Source organism: Aptenodytes patagonicus, chromosome 3, assembly GCF_965638725.1.
Source record: "Aptenodytes patagonicus chromosome 3, bAptPat1.pri.cur, whole genome shotgun sequence".
In the NCBI taxonomy this organism is placed as follows: domain Eukaryota; kingdom Metazoa; phylum Chordata; class Aves; order Sphenisciformes; family Spheniscidae; genus Aptenodytes; species Aptenodytes patagonicus.
Genome location: NC_134951.1, coordinates 39,461,978 through 39,481,703, shown reverse-complemented (window position 1 = coordinate 39,481,703; position 19,726 = coordinate 39,461,978). Strand labels below are relative to the sequence as shown.

Genomic DNA, 19,726 nt, shown 5'->3' with positions numbered 1-19,726 from the left:
TATTTCTTTTTAAGAATCCTTAACCAGCATTCTACCTTTGGCTATATTTAGTAACCACACATTGCTTCAACAAGACCTGCTACTCAAAATGAAAAGTAATTCCTCCTAGTATTATGTGCCTGTCCTGGTTTTGGCAGGAATAAAGTTAATTTTCTTCACAGTAGCTGGTACAGTGCTGTGTTTTGGATTTAGGGTGAGAACAATGTTGATAACACACCGATGTTTTAGTTGTTGCTAAGCAGTGCTTACACTAGCCAAGGACTTTTCAGCTTCCCATGCTCTACTGACTGAGAAGGCTAGAGGTGCACAAGAAGCTGGGAGGGGGCACAGCCAGGACAGCTGACCCAAACTGGCCAAAGGGACATTCCATACCATGTGACGTCATGCTCAGTACATAAAGCTGGGGGAAGAAGGAATGAAGGGGGGACGTTCGGAGTGATGGTGTTTGTCTTCCCAAGTCACCGTTACGCGTGATGGAGCCCTGCTTTCCTGGAGATGGCTGAACACCTGCCTGCCGATGGGAAGGAGTGAATGAATTCCTTGTTTTGCTTTGCTTGCGTGCACAGCTTTTGCTTTACCTATTAAACTGTCTTTATCTCAATCCACGAGTTTTCTCACTTTTACCCTTCCGATTCTCTCCCCCATCCCACTGAGGGGGGAGTGAGCGAGCGGCTGTGTGGTGCTTAGTTGCCGGCTGAGGTTAAACCACGACAGTGCCTCATTGAATAAGAAATAACATGATACCAAAACACCTATGTGAAAAATGAACTGGTCCATCCCCCTTAACAGATGAGGAACCAAGGTACAAAAGCAAAAAGCCAGAAGTATCTGTGAGTTTCAATCAGTCCACTTCATCACATACAAAAAGCCTGACTGATCCACCTAGGCATAACATTCTATATAGCCAAAGGAGTTTTATTTATGGTCATGAGTTCCAAGCAAGTCACAGCAAATCTTGTTTCAAGCACACTACCCAAGGCACACCAAAAGTAAGGAAGAGACAGCTCCTCATCTGACCTATTTAAATGAAGTTGTATTCAGCATTTAAATAAAAACAAAACAGAATGCCACCTTTATTGTGTCACTCCATTTTCAGGTCATGAATATTCAATTTATAAGGAACTCAATATCAATGTGCCAACCATAATTTCAGAATTTTGACTTGAGCTTTAGCTCACAATTTTGCTCAAGACAGGACACTGAATGTATAATTAACTTTTTCTTCTTAATACAAAGGGAAATACATATTAATCAAGAAGCAATTGGCAGGTGTGCCAAAGCACTGCTGAAATGATTGGGATGAGGAGGTAACAAGGCACCACCCTCCTCGTTTCCCTCTAGCCTAAGCTGGACACACTCAGTGAAAAAGTAACAGCACTTTTAAAGTAACAATATACAACTCACATGTTACATTAATCCTCTTTGAAGCACCCCGCAGGGACATTATAGCTCCGTACACATTACCAAATGTCAAATAGACCAGCTCAAGGGTAACAGATACAAATCAGACAGCACACTGGAGATAAAACAAAGCCAATCATAAATGACTTATTCCTTTGGAATTAGGATTTCATTTCAGGTTGACTATTTGCTGTCAAAGTAAAAGAAACTATTGCATTAACACATCCCATAGCTACACAGTAATTAAATTCACAAGTGATTGTGATAGAAGGATGAATTTAGTCAGTGGTAACCACTAGTAACATTTCTACACTTTACTTAAATTACAAAATAGGTTTTCTTTATTACACTTTGACAATATTTTTATTATTGAAGTATTACTGTTTTATTATCTTTTTTAATAAGCATACAGTGCTCACTAAACATTTTTGGGTAGGCAGCCCAACCCTGCTACCAAGTACCCAGGCCACCTCCCCTACCCACAATAGGAAAGAAGTGACATAAGCCAAGGTGAACTTTGTGGACTACTGGCCCAAAGTTTTGAGGACCTATTGTTCTAGATATATCAGAGCATAATTTACATAGTCTAGAATAGTCTAGAGAACTGGAAGAGCAAAAGCAAGAAAAAAAATCATAAATAGTTTAATAAGTGAAGGAAAAAGGAAAAAAAAAAAAAATCCAAGTGATGCAAAGGCAATCATTCATCACCTCCTACCAGCAGACAGATGCCCAGCCAGGCTCTAAGCAACTGCTACTGTGGAAAGACTATCCCCCAGTTTTTTATTGCTGAGCATGATGCTTTATGGCATGGAATATCCCTTTGGTCAATTCAGGTCAGCTGTCCCAGCTGTGTCCCCTGCCAACCTCTTGCCCACCCCCAGCCTTTGGGCAGAGGAGAGGCCAAGCAAGAAACAGAAATCCTTGACACTGTGCAAGCACTGTTCAGCAACAGCCAAGACATCGGTGTGTTATCAACACTGTTGTAGTCACAGATCTAAAACCCAGCATCATATGAGCTGCTAAGAAAATTAACCCCACCCAAGCCAGATCTAGTACACCAAGGAACAGGATAAATTAATTTAGAAAGTTTGCTCTCAGTGCAACTACCCCTACCAAGGGCAGACAGTTCAGGCACCCCTTAAAGAAGGGAACCAGAGTTTTTAAAAGACATTATCACTCTCATATCAGAATGGCTTGCCTAGAACACTGCTGTATGGCACCACATGACAAAGAGTACCATTCTATTTTGAATACTGACAAGCGCCACCGCCCCTCTCCCCCGCAACTGACTGGAATATGGCACCTATGATACTATCACCAAAAAAAAAATCAGTCCATGCCATTTATGAAGCAACAGAAGATATCAACCATCTCCACTGTCCCACCGTGGATGTTCAACAATGGAACAGGAAACAGAAGAATCAATTAAAATCCAACTGGTAGCTACTTAAGAACCTGAGTGGCAGAGGGGAAAATTTAGTTGGACCAAATTGCACATTTACAGTGTATTTTGGTTTAATAAAAAAAAAAACCTACAAAGAATCTACAGCTGCTTTTTGGAAGGAGCCAAAATTTCTTCCACAAGCAAGCTGAAAGTATCTAAAGGGAAATTACCACCCAAATCTCAGCATCATTTTTCAACGCAGCAAGAGCCTTATTAATACCTCCCACTGTAAGATCTAAGCTTAAAAAACTCAAACAGAAATCACTGTTAATTTTCATCTTGTTTGAAAGTTATTTCTAAAAAGGAAAAAGCCTATTAAGAACTATGCACATATTTTCATTAAAATTGAGCACACATGTTCTCATTAAATTTCAATTAAAAAAAGAAAATCCAGATTTTTCTTTTTCTGATTTACTACCTATCAGTTTCCTTGCAAGTTATGTAACAGAGCAGAAGTTTAGAACAACAAAACCTAGAATAACACAGAACAGCAACACCAAACAAGTTTTTCTACACACCTTGCGATAGTTCAAACTGTGCGAAAGCCACATGCACAAAAGCAAATTTCTTGCAGTTCAGTCTGGCCAGATGAAATTGGTCCCGTGCCTCCTCCGGATCTTGAATACTGTAAAGACAGCATATCAGTAGTTACACAAGGTGAAGAGCCTGAGTAACAAGGATGAATTTCCATGTGCTGGGTCATGGCTTTAGATAATTCTGGAAAAGCAATCCATCTGTAGCTGAAGTTTTTTCCTCTTCCTTAGAGCCATTAGTGAAGTACAAATATGCAAAGCATCTTAAAAAGCTAATAATCAAAAGATATCAAGCTGATCCTTTCAAAAACCAGAATGTGCTCAAACCTGAGAGAAAAATTAAGGACTCATTCTTTGTCACTGCTTATATTATTCCTCAGAATATGTAGATATTTTCCCTCAGAACACCCACTAACCTGTACAGAACATCCACCTGTAGCCCATGGAGAAAAATCTCCATTCTTCCAGATGCATCCACTCCTATACGAAGGAGGTTGCAAGGCAGGGGGACAGGGAGGAGATTGCTTTAGAAACACCAAGTGTGGAAAAATGTATGTATTAATCAAGTCAGAAGAATGTTATATACACTATTAGTTATATTCTGCAGCAATATGGTCAAAAAGTTTCCAATCCATTACATTAAAGCAATACTGAACTCCAAAATTTTGCTAGAGGTTGAGCTTTTCTACATTGAAGAGCTTCTGCAACTGCACCCAAGTTGTCAGATCCCCTTAGCAGATATGTAGGTCACTGAAGGAATTTGTCTCTGTTGGTACATCTATAACACCAAACCTATAGAAAACTAGGACACAACAAGAGCATTTATCCAATAGCTACCTCTATCAAGGGTTCTATGGGAACATCGACTCCTTACAAGATGTAGGGAATTCATTCCATTTCCCCCATACTCCTAGGCAACACAGTCTTATCAGTTAAATTTGGTAACACAAGGTGGATTTAAGTCCGTTTTCTGCAGACACACTGGAAGCAGCAATGGCAAACGTAGTATACTTCAAAAGCATAGAGATTGTGCCACAAAGTCCAGACAAGATACTTCACATTTAATAGTTTCTTTACTTTTACAAAATTTTAATCCTAGTTTTACATTCAGCCATAGATTGCTAAGTAGGACAACTGAGATGCTTGCATGCAGTACACCAACATTTAAATATTCCAGAGGATCTACAGCTTAAGTAAATACTTGTCAAGATAGAAAAGGCCCAAATCTATATCACTATGAAATAAATTAACATCACATTCCAATGGACTCTCTCCCCCTTTTTAATATTAAAAAAAGTTCTTTTAACACTTTTATTAGCAAAATCCACAATCAAGAAATAAAGGAATTTCTTCCAAAATTCCACCCTGGTTCAACAGATAAGCAAAGGTAGTACTTAGAAGTGGGGACGGTGAAAAATTTATGATGATGGCTTAAAAAATAAGTACAGAAAAATACAACACAAAGCTAAAAAGAACATATTTCCAGTAGAATTAAGAAGGAGAAAAGTCTCTATCATAGTTTAGGCACGTTACTGGACTCCAGTAAGTTTATTAAACTCAGCTCTGGTCATACAAAGCAATAGGACAGGCACAGAATAACCCATCTGCAGGCAAAGTCGGAGTAACAAATTAAGCTGTAACATCTGAATTACATTCACTTTCAAAAAGCACGTTAAAATTTAAGTTCCTGTAGAAAGCAGCAACGACTTGAATAGCAATATGCAGAACAAGACCTAACGTTAGCAACAGGCATCAAGTGCCACGCACTTGGTGGCACTGTGCTACAGCCGCATTACATGAAAGCAGGCCTGGCATGGTTAATGTGCGATACAGATAATGAATCACAGATGCACCTGGCTGTTCACCTTTGTCTGTTTTAGCGTACATTCAAGGGTTCTTCAAACAACCTCAGTATCATAATAGGTGAAAAGGTTTTGGCATAGTCAGGCTCCAGCTAGAGAAGATACCAAGACAAGACAGGTCCAGGGCCAAGAACGGAATAATCCGGCTTAATCAGAAGAAAAGGATGTTGATGCCAATAGACACTAAAATCTTAAGCCATTGTCACTGCTTCTGAAGTTTGTGATGCTCTGACTTGCTTTTCCTGTTAGGTGGAACATTTGGGAGAACAGCAAACAGAACTCCACTGAAGAGCACCTTTCTTCTCCCCACCAAAGGCAGTATCATCAGAGCACCTATGTATCAAAGTGTTACTTTACTTGCAATAGCTAAAAAAAAAAAAAAAAATAAATCAGAAGCACTCTAAAGAAAATCCTCTTATCTCATGACTTCCTAGCAGAAGCTAAAATTGAGCAGAGAGACAAAATAGATAGTACTAGACAAACTGACAGCCACGAACAGAGGAGGCGAGTCTGAAACACCAGGGAAATCTCAAATGCCAAGAAAATTGCGAGCATTGAGTCAACGTGCCAAACGCAAGAAATCCAAATAACCACTCACTGATTAACCTAACATTAGTCTCCAAAAACTACAGACAAGAAACGTTGTTGGTTTTTTAGATCTGATCAGTCAAAAGCAATTTCATGTTCTAGTGAGGTTACACATGTAGTTCATAGAAGTAGTTTCATATAAATAATTGACTTTTTATTATACACCACAATACATAAGAAAGCATTAGCTTATAATAAATTATTAAGAACTGGCTAATCTCTGAAAGTAATTTTCAGATTTAGGGAGATACTGACAGCAAAATTCCATTGGGATTGATGCTATGTCAGATTTTGGTGGGTACATTTTTTAAGAGGGGTTTGGGAGTGGGTTGTTCATCTTTTTTTAAAAATAATTTTCATTAGCAAGTCAGGAAACATATGACTGATGGTATTTGCCAATTAAAAATATGAAGCAGAAGGCAAAAAGAGCAGGTCTGAACTACCCAGGGAGCTAAGTAGATTCTACAGTAATGTTGGTTACCAAAGCAGAAGGTATTTTAGTATAGCTATAGATCATGCATTTTAATAGCGAAACAAGATAGGCTACTCTCCCAAGAGGGTCCCTAAAGGCTGTAGCAGTGAAGCAGCTAAAGACATTTCAGTGGGACACCACGACAAAAACTGTTAATAATATTCATGCGTTCTAGCATTAACAGGCTACTGACAGTGCCTTCAGTTTTGCTTTCTGCAATACAATACACAGAATACTGAACACAGCTCTAGTATCCATTTAAGAAGTATCCACCTTTGAAAGCATGTGGAAAGAAGTCCAAAAGTTTTAAAGTTATTAAGGAGGTAGGAAATAATATTTCTGAACTTAAACTCCTACTGTCCGTAAGGAGATAACAGATGTGATTTGATAATAGCATCCAATCACCATTCTGGAAAAGAAATTCCGGAAAGTATGAGCTGGAAACCTATGTTGCACAATTTCTGTTCTGAGGAAAAGCAACTAACCTTTAAACAAGAACACTAGCTCTCAGTATCTTCAAAGACGGGAGGTCCTTCTGGAACATATGCTTTACTCCACTTACACAAAAACACCTTACCTCTTCAAGATACTAAGGATTCACAGCAGGTCATTATTCACTCCTGCTTGTTTCTCAACAGTAGATTCAACAGATTACTTCCGTTGTATGCTTTTAGTAAATAGTGATGCAGCAAGATCCATGCAAATGACAGTACAGACAAAGAAGTAGACCATATCATACTGCAAGATCAAGCCACCTGCCAAAAAGCCAAATGGAAGGACATACAAGAAACAGAAAAAGACTAACTGGAAGACCATCTGCTTCAACTCTAATTGTTAAGGATTGCCACATGTTAAAACGCAGCTCTTCATCAAAATACTCACTGTCATGGTATTTCAAGTGACAAAAGAACTCCTTAAGAAAAAAAAATCAAATTACAACCCTGTCCCAAATTATGTCTGAAAACATCCGAACAACCACACTGTTCAAATTAGGATTGAATAAAGCAATAAATGGCCACAATCAAAACTAATTTCATAAGTATGAAAGTACAGAATGATGTTCCGAGACATTCTTCCTACCCTAAGGCAGCTATTTAATGTAGCTGGGATGCATCTTTCCTAGCAAGGGAGAAAGCAGACTAGACAGGGATAGACCACTATGGTTTGACTAGATGGATTAGATAATAGCAAATTGTCTACGTCACAGACAAATCAGTTATAGAAGTCCACAGGGAAATTAATCCTAACTTACAACATACACAGTTTAATACACAGATTGGAGTTACCCAAAGTTATATCAGATTTCACCCATGCAGCTTCTTTTGAGCTGAAGTATAAAGCTGAAGGAAAAAAAAAGTCTCATGCTATTTCCTCAGGTACCTTACACATAGAAGCCAGAAAAAAGTGCGTTCACATTTCTAAATTAAATAGCTCTGAACAATCATGTTTACTAGCATATACAAAAAAATGCAACTACTGTGGAGGCAACAGATAAGCTGACTAGCCGAAGCTGCTCAGTTTCAAGGAGTCGATATGAAGATATCCCTACTCAAAATGATAATTTGTTGCAGAAACTAATGAAAGCAAACTATTATTATCAACATTCAAATTCAGAATTCTGAATGATGAGTTCTTATATTGAAAACTGAAAATTTATACTTACGCTTTCAACTCAGCAAATCTCACAAGGATGCGAGCATAGCTCTCATCTTGACTATGCTTTTCGGCAGGTAATGCAGTCACCGCTTGACTGTAACGACCAATGAGTCTATTCAGTAGGCTAACATCCATTTGAGGAATACCCTTTTTCTCTAGCCTAAGCAAAAAACACAGCCAATCTTCTGGATTATTTGTTGTCATCATTATTTGATTAACAGTTCCAGAGTTATCTGACAGAAAAATAACAAAGGAGATTGATTAAAACTGCAGCAAACATGAACAGAAGAAAACACTTTTTACAAGCTTTCATGTAAGACGACTAGTGAGGGGGGTTTTTTGTTTGGTTTGGGTTTTTTTGGGGGGGTGTTTTGTTTTGTTTTTTACACACAAGATTAGAGCAACACAGTTAACTAAAGAAACAAGGAGAGATTAAAAGTATTTTGTGGTCATTAATATTGAAGACACGCTAAACCTTACATCCTTTCAGTTAACGTAGACTAAGAGTGAAAGAGCCATTAAGATCAGCTGCATAAGCAACAACAGAATAACAAAAACACATACCTGTTGTATCAGCTGAGATTTTAGTACAGTTAAGTTCATCTGTGATATTGTCTTCATTTCTGTATTTGTTTTTCAAGTCTCTAACTCTATTCATGATTGAAGCAATTTGTGGCAATCCTCTTTCGCTTAGGTCCTCCTCCTCCATCTGCAGTGAAAAGGTTAAAAAACAGTGAAGTTACTGAAGAACCCTGTTGTAGCTCACCTTAAGTGGAATTATACACGAGCGGCTTTCCCCATGGTATTTTGCAGATTAATTGAGACTCAACCACATTATGTAACATAAATACTCTATTAAGCCTTTGTCAATGTAGTTGCACAAGTAAACTCCTTAGCAGAAGCCAATGTAGATGAGCAAAAGGAATTGGTACTTAACTGATCTGCCCAAATACTAGTCCATGCTTCACAGTAGCCCTTTCCAATAAGGTATATCCAGTGTTTCAATAAAATGAGGGGTGAGATATGTTGCCTGAATAGCTATGAGTCTATTGTATTAAATCACATCCTGAATCCATAGATTAGGATAGTGTGCTGGTTTTTGCTGGGGTAGAGTTATTTTCTTCACAGTAGCTAGTATGGGGCTGTGTTTTGGATTTGTGCTGAAAACAGTGTTGATAACACAGGGATGTTTTCGTTACTCTGAGCAGTGCTTACACAGAGTCAAGGCCTTTTCTGCTTCTCACACCACCCCACCAGCAAGTAGGCTGGGGGTGCACAAGAAGTTGGGAGGGGACACAGCTGGGACAGCTGACCCCAACTGACCAAAGGGATATTCCATACCATATGACGTCATGCTCAGCATATAAAGCTAGGGGAAGAAGGAGGAAGCGGACGACGTTCAAAGTGATGGCATTTGTCTTCCCGAGCCACCGTTACACATGATGGAGCCCTGCTTTCCTGGGGATGGCTGAACACCTGCCTGCCCATGGGAAGCGGTGAATGAATTCCTTGTTTTGCTTGTGCATGTGGCTTTCGCTTTACCTACTAAACTGTCTTTATCTCAACCCACAAGTTTTCTCACTTTTATTCTTCTGATTCTTTCCCCCTTCCCACTGGGGGGAGTGAGCGAGCAGCTGTGTGGGGGCTTAGTTACCGGCTGGGGTTAAACCACAACAGATGGCTAAGAGGCAGTCCTCCTCCTAGCCATACACTCCTGCCACTTCTCTTGAATAAACAGCAATGGAACAAGTATTTGTCAGACTTCATGGTGACCTGGATCAGGGAGAAAACTACATAAAAAAACGGGGGAGAGCTTTTATCTTTTTGCTTGATGTTTTTCCTGCACTCTCAACTGTGTCACCATATGGACAAGAGAAAGGAAAGGCAGAGAGTAGAAACTTTCATTTGATGACACCTGTAAGGCTTGGTTAGACTACCTTAGATGTGTCACCCCACACATACACCTCCCTTAAACGTAAACATTTTTCATATGGAAAGAAAACTCGACACTATAAACTTGAAGTTTTAACAATATTACTCTTTTCCATCACAGGTATAACTTACAGTAGAAATAATAAGTTTCAAGACATGAGATACTTACAACCCATCTTTTAGCATTACTTCCTCTCTGTAATGGGCATGATATTTTTTGATTTAACATACTATATGTGTAGTTGGACAGTGAGATGTGCTCTGAAAAATACCAGATTATTCTTGTTGTGCCTCAATTTTAACATTATCCTTCTCTAAAGCAGCACTTAATTGAAACGTGGTGCACTTATTTATACCACTGAGATTCTAAATCAAACATTTTGAAATAGTTCCTTGTCCTAGTTCTCACTAAGTTTTGCTGCTGCAAAATTTTACCGCCTAGATGTCTATCCAAAAGGATTCATTCTAAGACATTACACAAACCACTGAATACAAGTGAACCAGTAAGGGATATGTAACAAATTACTGTACTACATCGCTTGGAATGAATAATATTCAACTTTTGTATTAATTCCTGGCTAGAACGTCTGCTTTATTAAGGAATACAATCTAACACAAACTAAAAACTGATGGTGGAGGGGAGGGCTAGCCAGGAGACACTAATCAGAAGATGAGGAAAGTTCACAGATGAAACACCAAAGACATCTGCACAGAGTTTCACAGCCTCTGTGGAGGCTGGGAGAATCCTAAAGCAAATTTGTGTACTTCGTCAGCTACTAAGAATTATCTCCACATAACTGGAGTAATTTGAGGCTTACAAAAGTAAGTATTAGGAACATTATTGAGACAAAGCTATGTATGTTTAACCTTTCTATAGTCTCTCTGTTCAGGAAGGGCAAACTCTTGTGCATGTTCCCAAAGAACAAGCCATATTACTTTTTCAAAGGATGTGATAGCATCACTGATGTGGGTGGCAGCTTACTAACAAAAGATACAGAGTCTTCTTTACTCAGAGGTATGCTATACAAACCTGTCTCTGTATGCCTACATTTGACTCTAACACCTTGCAAATTCATTCACTATAATTCAATCTGAAAACTGAATTACAAAGCTTCTTTGCAACTAACATTGTGTTGGAGAAGCATGAACAAAATTGGCTAAAAGTGGGCAAAGGCATAGATAAATGAATTTAACTCCAATCTCTGCTCTCACGGTTAGCAGTGAAGACAGGAAAATATTTGACAATTACCACTGCTTTTACATGTAAACTAAACCAAACAATGAATAATTCTGGGGAAGCCTTAGCAGAATTAAGGCTGTGATGAGACAGGGATGAGTTATGCATCTCTGCCTGAAAAGAGCACAGGAGAAATACACCATATCAGTAAGAAAACAAATATAAACCTTAAAAGATACACTATGAATCTACAGCATTATTTTGCACAGCTTGTGACAGTAAGAGGACAATCTTCTCACCACAAGGAGAGATAGTCACGATCTTGGAAGTTTAATAGACACATAGAAGTGTGAAAAGATATTATAGGTGAAAAGGAAAGTCCAGCAGAGGTAGAATTCTTTCTAAAGAACAAGCTAACTAGGTAAGAGCTTACAAGTTCCTAAATACAAATGTGGGCAGAATGCACACAGGTTCGTTAGAGTGCATTGAAAGAGAAGAAAGAAAGAATGTAGGGAAAAATGTAAAAACAAAGTTAAGGTAAAAGTGAGTATCACTGAACTTGGTATTTTGGAAAAGTTAAAAGATTTTTTTTTAATCTTTCGTAAGAGTAGCTTAGCTATTAAATGCTATATGTAAGTGTTTGCAATCATTTATTAAGCTGGTAATTTAAATCTAGGTTTGCAGTTGATAACATGTCTAAATAAATGTAAGAAGTGTTATGCCCCTCACCCTAAAGTCTCAGCGCAGTGGTACTCAAGACTGATCTGTGTCTAACTTTCAGATCAACACAGAGCAGCAAAGACATAGCAAATTAAACTATACTGAAATTATAACTGTCCAGCACTTCATTAGCAGATTTAAGAGCTCCACCAATCAGTAAATGCTGAAAACCACTGCTACAGTAAAAGGTCTCTTGGGGATACACAAAAAGCTTGGAGGTTTTTTCCAGCAGAGCTAGTGAACACACAAGCACACTCGGCAATTTCAACAAATGCAGCACAGGCAAGCGCTTGTGAGGAAAATGGCATTTTTTCTTCTTATTTGATACTTTCACATTTCAGCCACCTTCCCAGCTCACATCCCCTTCCCATCACAATAATCAATTAATATTCTAAAAAATATTAACACAAGTTTCCATAGTCCTTACTGTATATGCACATCTGAATCTATTACAGAGTTGTAGTTACTTCTTACATTATGTAGCCAAATCTGTCCACCAAAAGCAAACAAACTTCTAGATCCTCCCTGTTTAGCACAAGCTTATCCCATCCTGATGATCCCCTTCCTCCAGGAGATTCCTCTACTGCTTTAACAAGTGGTACATGCCCAATATACAGCAAGTAGCCAAAGTTCAGACTACAACAAAAGCCAGGGGCTCAAATTCTAACAGCTCCAGAACAAAAAGCCTCACAGAAAGAGATCCTTGCAGGTTTTATCTCTCACAAAATTAGTCTTCTCTTCCTCTTCACAGCCCCTGTTCCTCCCCTGGAGTTGCTATAGGCAATTCACAAAAAGGGGAAAGACACCTAAAACCAGAAGTGTCCTGCACGTACATATCCATAAAGCCAACATGAGCTATGATCCCATTACCATCCTCCTTTTATTCTGTCTAAAAGTTTAGCACACAATGTTAATCTAAGCTCCTTGCCACAGGTTACAGCAATTAGTTTTCACAACAGGTAAGTGGAAAAGAACTCACATGCTCCTTTGTTCAAAGGGGTATTGCCAAAGACAAGTGACACCTATTTTTAAGTTTCTAAAAGGATGTGGATTTAGAAGTTTAAAGACTTTTTTTAAAGGAACTTATGCCAAATCCTCAGTGCTATATCAGTTTATTATCAGCTAAAATATAATACATGGATATAGCTGAGAGATAATCACCTAGGCAATCTGAGCAGAGCGAGCGTGCTAAAATAAACTGAAGAAAAACTGATTATTTCTTCTTTTTTCACCTACAACAAAGATCTTTTACATTTTCATGAAACACACCGATCACACCTTTTCCCACATTAATCAATGTTCCATGCATCTAATGAACAGAATTTTAATATTAAAAACTGTGGTGAATTAAGTGCATATCCAGGGGATTTGACTTCCCTGAAGCTGGGCCCAGCTTCACAGGGAAGGTAATGCACTCTGGACAGATTAAATAGGTTCAAAGAAAGACAAAGTTTATTTTTACAGTGAATTGTTGGTCTTTGTTCCTTTTGTACTCAGGTATAACAAGTCAATGAAAAGTTGCTGGAAGGCCCAGAGAGATTAGATCTATTTTACATTAATTATTGATGGAGATGTAATTGAATGGGATAAAGTAAGTTCATCTACCTCTAATTCCACTATCTAAAAAATAAACCTGGCACCACTTTCAGGAAGCCTCACAATTAATTTTTAGAGCACTAGTTGTCACAAGTTTGCATTTCTTTAAAAGCAGCAGACTCTCAGCCTTCCCCAAGCAGAGACCATAAACCAGAAAGATTTTCATGTTTACAGGGCTTGCTTATACAGCAGAAGTAGGCATATTTCATGTTCTTCCTGCATTAGCAATGGCCCACCAAGAATATTGTCTACTCTTGTCTACACAGAAGTGTTGTTTTAGTAGGTTCAACACACGGGGGTTTTGTGTAAACTCCAAGATTTAGTCTGGCAAAAGCACCATGTACATTACCACTATCAAAAGGTCTTAGCATCACTTTAACAACTCTTGGAGCCTGGTGAGACGTTCAACACATGACTGCATAATATCTTTGCAGAAAAGCAAACAAAGCACTAAGTTCTGAAAATGGTTCCTTCCTTCATTTACAAAATGAAATATTTTCAGTGGTCTAAGAAAAGTATAAGCAAGCATCCCCCAAATAGGGCTGTAAGCAAGACCTATACAGAAGAAAAACTATGAAAGCTAGAGACAGCATGCTAAATCAGTGCTATCTGAAAAACAATTTTTGTTTCACTGAGCTGAGACTAAATAAAAAAGAACCCTCCCTTAATTTTTCTTAAAAAAAGTAGTACATTGAATAAATTCTAATTTCAGTGCTTGTTTGGAACTTCCTTTAATACCTGTTTCTCCCTAAAGCGCATTGGGAAAAATCTTAGGTTGTTCTGAGACTGGCTCTGTAAACTGTCCCATCTTTTGGAGATTATGTTGCTAAAAATTATATAGGTGATTACTGTAGCAAAGACTGTTCATGTGCCATTCTAAAGATGATACTTATTTACTTCATAGGGAAAAAAACATTTGTCTCTTCAGAGGGAAGATTTTGGTACATATTGCAGTTTTGCCTTTGATAAATACAGTAGAGGGGGCTACAGGAACTCAATACTCCAAATCTCCTCTTTATGGGTGAGAATATCCTTAAAGATCTGTCCTTGAACTGTACCCATTCCCTCAAACTATGGATGAAGTTAGCTTCTCCAAAACCTGAAGCACCAAGAAGATCAAAAGAAACTTATCTCAGGTTTAGTAATATCGTGATCTCTCATTACAACTGTAATTGCCAGCAATTCCCAGATGGATTTTTTTTAAAACCCAATACTTACTTTTTCCTCACCAATGTAAAAGGTTCATTATTCTTTTTACAGTGATAGCATGCCAATGTAGTAGACCAAAAAAAAAATTATTTTCTGCATAAATTTGATCTTAACTCTCATCAATACATGTCAAACTTACATTTCTGGTGTGCCGCTTAACTGTTCAAGGTTCAACGTGTACTATATGGAGAGAACCTCTCCTGAAGGAAGGATATGCCTTGTCAAAAAGATAACATGGATGAGGGTCAGACTATCTCAGATGATCCCAAGAATCCAGCAGAAGCAAGAAATGTAGCTCTCCATCCTGAAGAAGTTCCTGTGTATCAAAAATTGAATGGTTAGACATTGAAAAGTAAACGAGTATCAGTATACCCTGTAAGCTTGCCTCATCTTCATGACATCCCAGAAATATAGTTTTCATTAAATCAATAAAACTATTCCTAGTTAGTAATAAAACAGTAAAAAAAAGCTCAAAGATTGCTTTTGGACTAAGGGCAAGCACTTCCAAATGTGTCAGCTTGTTATGACGTTTACAGATAAAAAATACACTAAGGGCATAATCACCTGTGTATTGTCATGATTTGCAACTAATCTTTCTAGTCATGCCAAAGTTCAACCGTAAGCAAGTATTCAGTCTCATTTTGGCTTAATCTGCTTCATGATTACTTTTAAAGAAAGCATTTGCCATTTATTTCTCTGTGTGAAGTGCGTTCAAAATCTGACAAGAGAGCAAAGACCTAAAGTAGCAACATGCTGTTACACATGCACTCAGTAGGAACTGAGCTTTTAACTGCCATGGCTACATGGCAGCACATTTGAGACCCAGAAAAGCCATACAGGAGAGGACATTAGAGACAGGGAAGCAAAGAATAGGGAGAACATGAATGCAGAGATCAGGAAGATACAGAACAACCTTTAAAAAAGCATAGTAAAGTAGCCTCAACCCCTCATAAAGACCCACTAAATAAGGAGCCACGGGACAGAGACTAAAAGAACAGTATATGTTGTAAATGGATGAAGTGGCAGTACCGATTATCCATAGGATTTCATGTGTAATACACCCAACAATATTTATTGATACTAAAGAGAAATAATAGCATCCAGTCTTAAATACTGGATTTGCTGTGTTACATTATTTGTTCAGTTTCTGAATGGAGCCAGATGCAGTTTTTCCTCAAATGCAAACTTTGAGAAAGTATGAAAATACTTGTTAATTATTGAACAAAAAGGTACACTCTTCCTACCCCTGGAATCTACTGGAATATTGCATCTGTTTATCTGAGGAGGTGTAGAGTGCAGAAAAAGATTTAAGCAAGTACCCAAGAGCTTGCCTGGCTTTTTTCCTCCAAGTGAATTGATCAGCCTAGTAAAATATAGTTATGTTATCCTATTACCTATATTTTCCTTATACCCCCAGACCATTGCGGCTACAACTGTTATGTTAAATATTTGTTTAGCTCTGTTCCTATGGTCTGATTAAAGTGTCTACTAGTGTCAAAAGACTATACGTTGAAGAACTTTGAGTTAAGTCCTCTACTCTGTGTAGAAGAGGTAAAATTGCCACCTCTAAATGAGGAACTTGATCCATGCATATGTTTTCTGGTGCCTTCCTTTCCTATGCAGAAAGATGATACACAAACAAGAAGGGAAAACTAACTGTAGCCTTCATTGTCTACAGTATTTGCATTGTTCTGCTGATGTATTCAGTTCATTATTTAATAGTGCTCACCATTTAAGCAAAGACTCACGTGCTTGCTGGTAGTACAGCAAATGCTGTCAGTTACAGAAAGTAGAACTATCTCCAAGTGCAGTTACATCAACTTTGCCAAAACACACTACAGTACTACCAAGGACCCTTCCTGAACTTTGGGATCTATTACACAGACATTTAAGCGATTAAAAGTTCCTGTCTTTGAGATCTTGCTACCTTGGTTCAAGGCAAGTATGGATGGAAACATGTGATAACAACACACAACCATCTTCAGAAACACATGGCATTATCTGTCATTCATCCAGTTATCAATTATTGTTCTGTAGATACTATAGCAGAAGTTAGTCTTTGTTACTCCTTTGAAGGAGCAGATACCAGCTTTCATAGAATCAGAGTCATTTAGGTTAGAAAAGACCTTTAAGATCATCGAGTCCAACCATTAACCTAACACTGCCGTGTCCACCACTAAACCATGTCTTACGAGTTTCTCTAAAACCCATGGGAAAGCAGATCTGCTTGCTGAACGATACAAGCTTTTAGGTTAAAGTCTAAAGAGCAAATTGCAATAGTAGGAACATGAAAGAAATCCTGCGACTTTTGCTTGCTCCAGACAGATGTTAAAAAATTGCTGTTACTAGAAAGCATCAAGCTGGATTGTTCCATAAGCAGTCACCAAAACCTGAACTCAGATGAGTGGCAAAGCCCTCCAAATACTCTCCAACTTCAGCTCCCTTCACATACCATATGACACCCTGATTACAAGACTGGGTTAAAAGATTATTAATTAGCTATCCAACTAGACAGACTTGTTAACTCACTTCTAACCCGTTCCCTAGTGCAGCCACTAGTAGAAGCCTTTACCCAGCCACTATTTCCCAAAATACATAGAAATGTGGTGTTTTTGAAGCATCTGCCTAGGCTTTAAAAAAAACTATATGCACACATAATCTTTGTTTGTTTGTTTTTACAAGTCCTAAAGCCTAAATCAGGATTTTCTTAAAGGGAAACAAAAACGCCCGACATTAAAAAAAAGATTCATAATTTTAAACAGTTAGCAACATTAACTATGAATATAAACAGGAAAAATAGAAATTCTAGTGTTAGCTACAAAAAAAAAAGACACTCAAAGATAGAAAACAGGGCTAATCAGAAAAAGGCTCGACAGCAGAGAATCAGGTGAGCTACTGTAGCATAAACAAACCAGAGGCTGTCGGGCATGTAAAAGTTACCAAGGGGCAGCAGAGAACAGAGCAGCACACAAAACCACTGAGACACAATTTTAAGTTCTGAAGGACATAGCCAAGCAGTAACAAGGGACATAACAGAGTAGTTTTAATTTAGGGTATCATTTCAGGAATAGCTATTGCTTTATCACCTGCACTAGCCAGAGCTGAATGGATACACGTTCCAAGATCCTCCTCTCCTTTTCCTTCTCATTGCCCGCATACACCTTCTTGTTTCCAAACCAATTTGAGTAAACTAGTATCAAGCACGGGTCTGCTATTTCTAGAAAGTACTACTCCTCAGCCTAACTGAAGATAACTTGCACGATGGATTGATATCCTCACCCAATTACATCTTATTATCCGTTGCCAAGTCTGCAGCCAGCTGCATTATCCAGGATTTCTTTTTCCCTTAGTTTCATAATATACCAGACTTAAATAAGAAAAAAAAAAAAAAACAACCAAACCCAACACCACTCTCGAAATCCCTCATCAAATTCAGGTTAAAAAACAAAATCACAAAGGAGGAAGACAGTGAGAAAAGGCGGTGAGGGAGACGAGGAGAGACACCAGGTTTCCTCACCCGCCGGGGCGGCAGCCCAGCGGAGCCGCAGGCCCCGTTCTCCGCCGAGCGCCCCGCCGCAGCCCAGCCCGCAGGGCCGGAGAGCCGAGGAGCCCGCCCCACGCACTGCCGTTTCCCGCAGGCGTGCGCCGGGCAGCGCTCGCCTCCCGGCCGCGGCGGGGAGGGGAGGGCGGGGCCGGCGGGAGGCGAGCCCCGCCGCCACACGCAGCCCGGGGCGCGCGGGCTCCGCCGCTCAGCAGCTTTACCGCCAGACGCGCACCCCGCTATCGCCCGGCTGGCCCCGGGGCCCGGCCCGGCCGCACTCACCCTCACCGCCTGCTTCTGCTTCAGGGCCGGGACGAGGCTCCGGCCGGGCAAGGGCGCCCGCGCCGCGCCGCTCTCGGTTTGAATATCAGTGACGCCCAAAGAGCCCGCTTCCCATTGGCCAGAACGGCTCACGGGGCAGGGGAGGAAGCGAGCGCTGATTGGCCAGAGGAGGGAAAAACAGCGGAGCCCGCCTGTCTATTGGAGGGGAGTCGCGGCGGCAGCAGCGCTATTCATAACAGTCATGGCGCCTTCCCGCTCCCCTCCCCAGCGCCTCATGGGGGCCCCCGATGCTCGCGCCGCGCCCTGCTGCCCTGGAGCGGGAGGGGGGCTTGTGCGCAGGCGCGCTGTGGACGGGCGGGCGGTGGGGCCGTTAAAGCCGCCCGAGCTGCTGAGGGGGCGCTGGGACTCCCACCCTCTCGTCCTCCCGCCCGGCCCTGTAGCCCTTTCCCCCTAGAGCTGAGAGGAGAGGGTCGGCGCGCTGCTCGGCAGGGAGAAGGCAGCTCCTCGCTGTCCGGCTGGAGCGACGGGAACGCGGGAAGGCTTTCCCTCGGCGGCGGTGGCGGGTTTTTGCTGGTGGGCTGGCTCGCCGCAGGCGTCTCTTCCCTGACGGGCTGTGGGGAGCGGTGAGGGGAGGCTCCCGCCCGAGCGCTGGTCAGGGGCGGTCGAAGTAGGTTCCCTGCCGCCCGGGGCGCTGGCATGGCTCCAGTCGACATTCCCGATTCCCACAGAGACGGAAAGGGAAATGTGAGCTGCCCGGGTTCAGTTCTTGATTACAAAGTGCAGAGCAGAGAAACGAGATAATGCAAACTTACTTAAAATACATCTGAAAATATTTTCCTCTTTAAGCGATAACTGGTTATTTTTTTTGAAGCTTCATTTAGCTGTAACGGAACCGTGGGGCTCTGTGTCCTGACCAGCTCTTTAAGATTACATCTTTCCTCTAGCTTTTTCTCAGACGGATTCTTCATAAGCTGATCCCGTATCTGCAGTGTGCCTGAGGCTGCTAAAAGCAGCTCTTTCTCTGAGCTGTCCCTTTCTTCTTGGAGTCGGATTATAATGATGCAAATGCACTAAGTAGAACAGTTCAGCCTCCCTCAGTTTACATTCTGGCTGTATGTATTAATTAGTATTCTCTATAGCAGGTATGGTTCTTCCATTGCTTATAATACTGTCAAGACTGTTAACACACTATAAAAAAACAGTGAGACGTGTGTGTGTATATATATATGCGCCTTATTAATTTGATAAGTTACTAATCATTAGCTTTCCATAGACACCATGCATGATGTATTAATGTGATACCTAAAGTGGCT

The 19,726-nt window shown here is 40.2% G+C and overlaps 1 protein-coding gene across 2 annotated transcripts in view; it reads right to left on the bottom strand.

Moving 5' to 3' along the window:
- TTK (TTK protein kinase) overlaps window positions 1-14,900 on the bottom strand; it is a 40,950-nt gene extending 26,050 nt beyond the window's left edge. For both annotated transcript variants that reach the window (XM_076335449.1, XM_076335451.1), the window contains exons 1-4: window positions 14,730-14,900; window positions 8,521-8,665; window positions 7,964-8,189; window positions 3,364-3,470 (exon numbers count right to left, since the gene is read on the bottom strand). In XM_076335449.1, the coding sequence (XP_076191564.1) occupies window positions 3,364-3,470; window positions 7,964-8,189; window positions 8,521-8,665 (478 nt within the window). In that variant the 5' untranslated portion in view covers window positions 14,730-14,900. The remainder of the gene's footprint in view (window positions 1-3,363; window positions 3,471-7,963; window positions 8,190-8,520; window positions 8,666-14,729) is intronic.
- Between the last annotated feature and the right edge of the window lie 4,826 nt (window positions 14,901-19,726).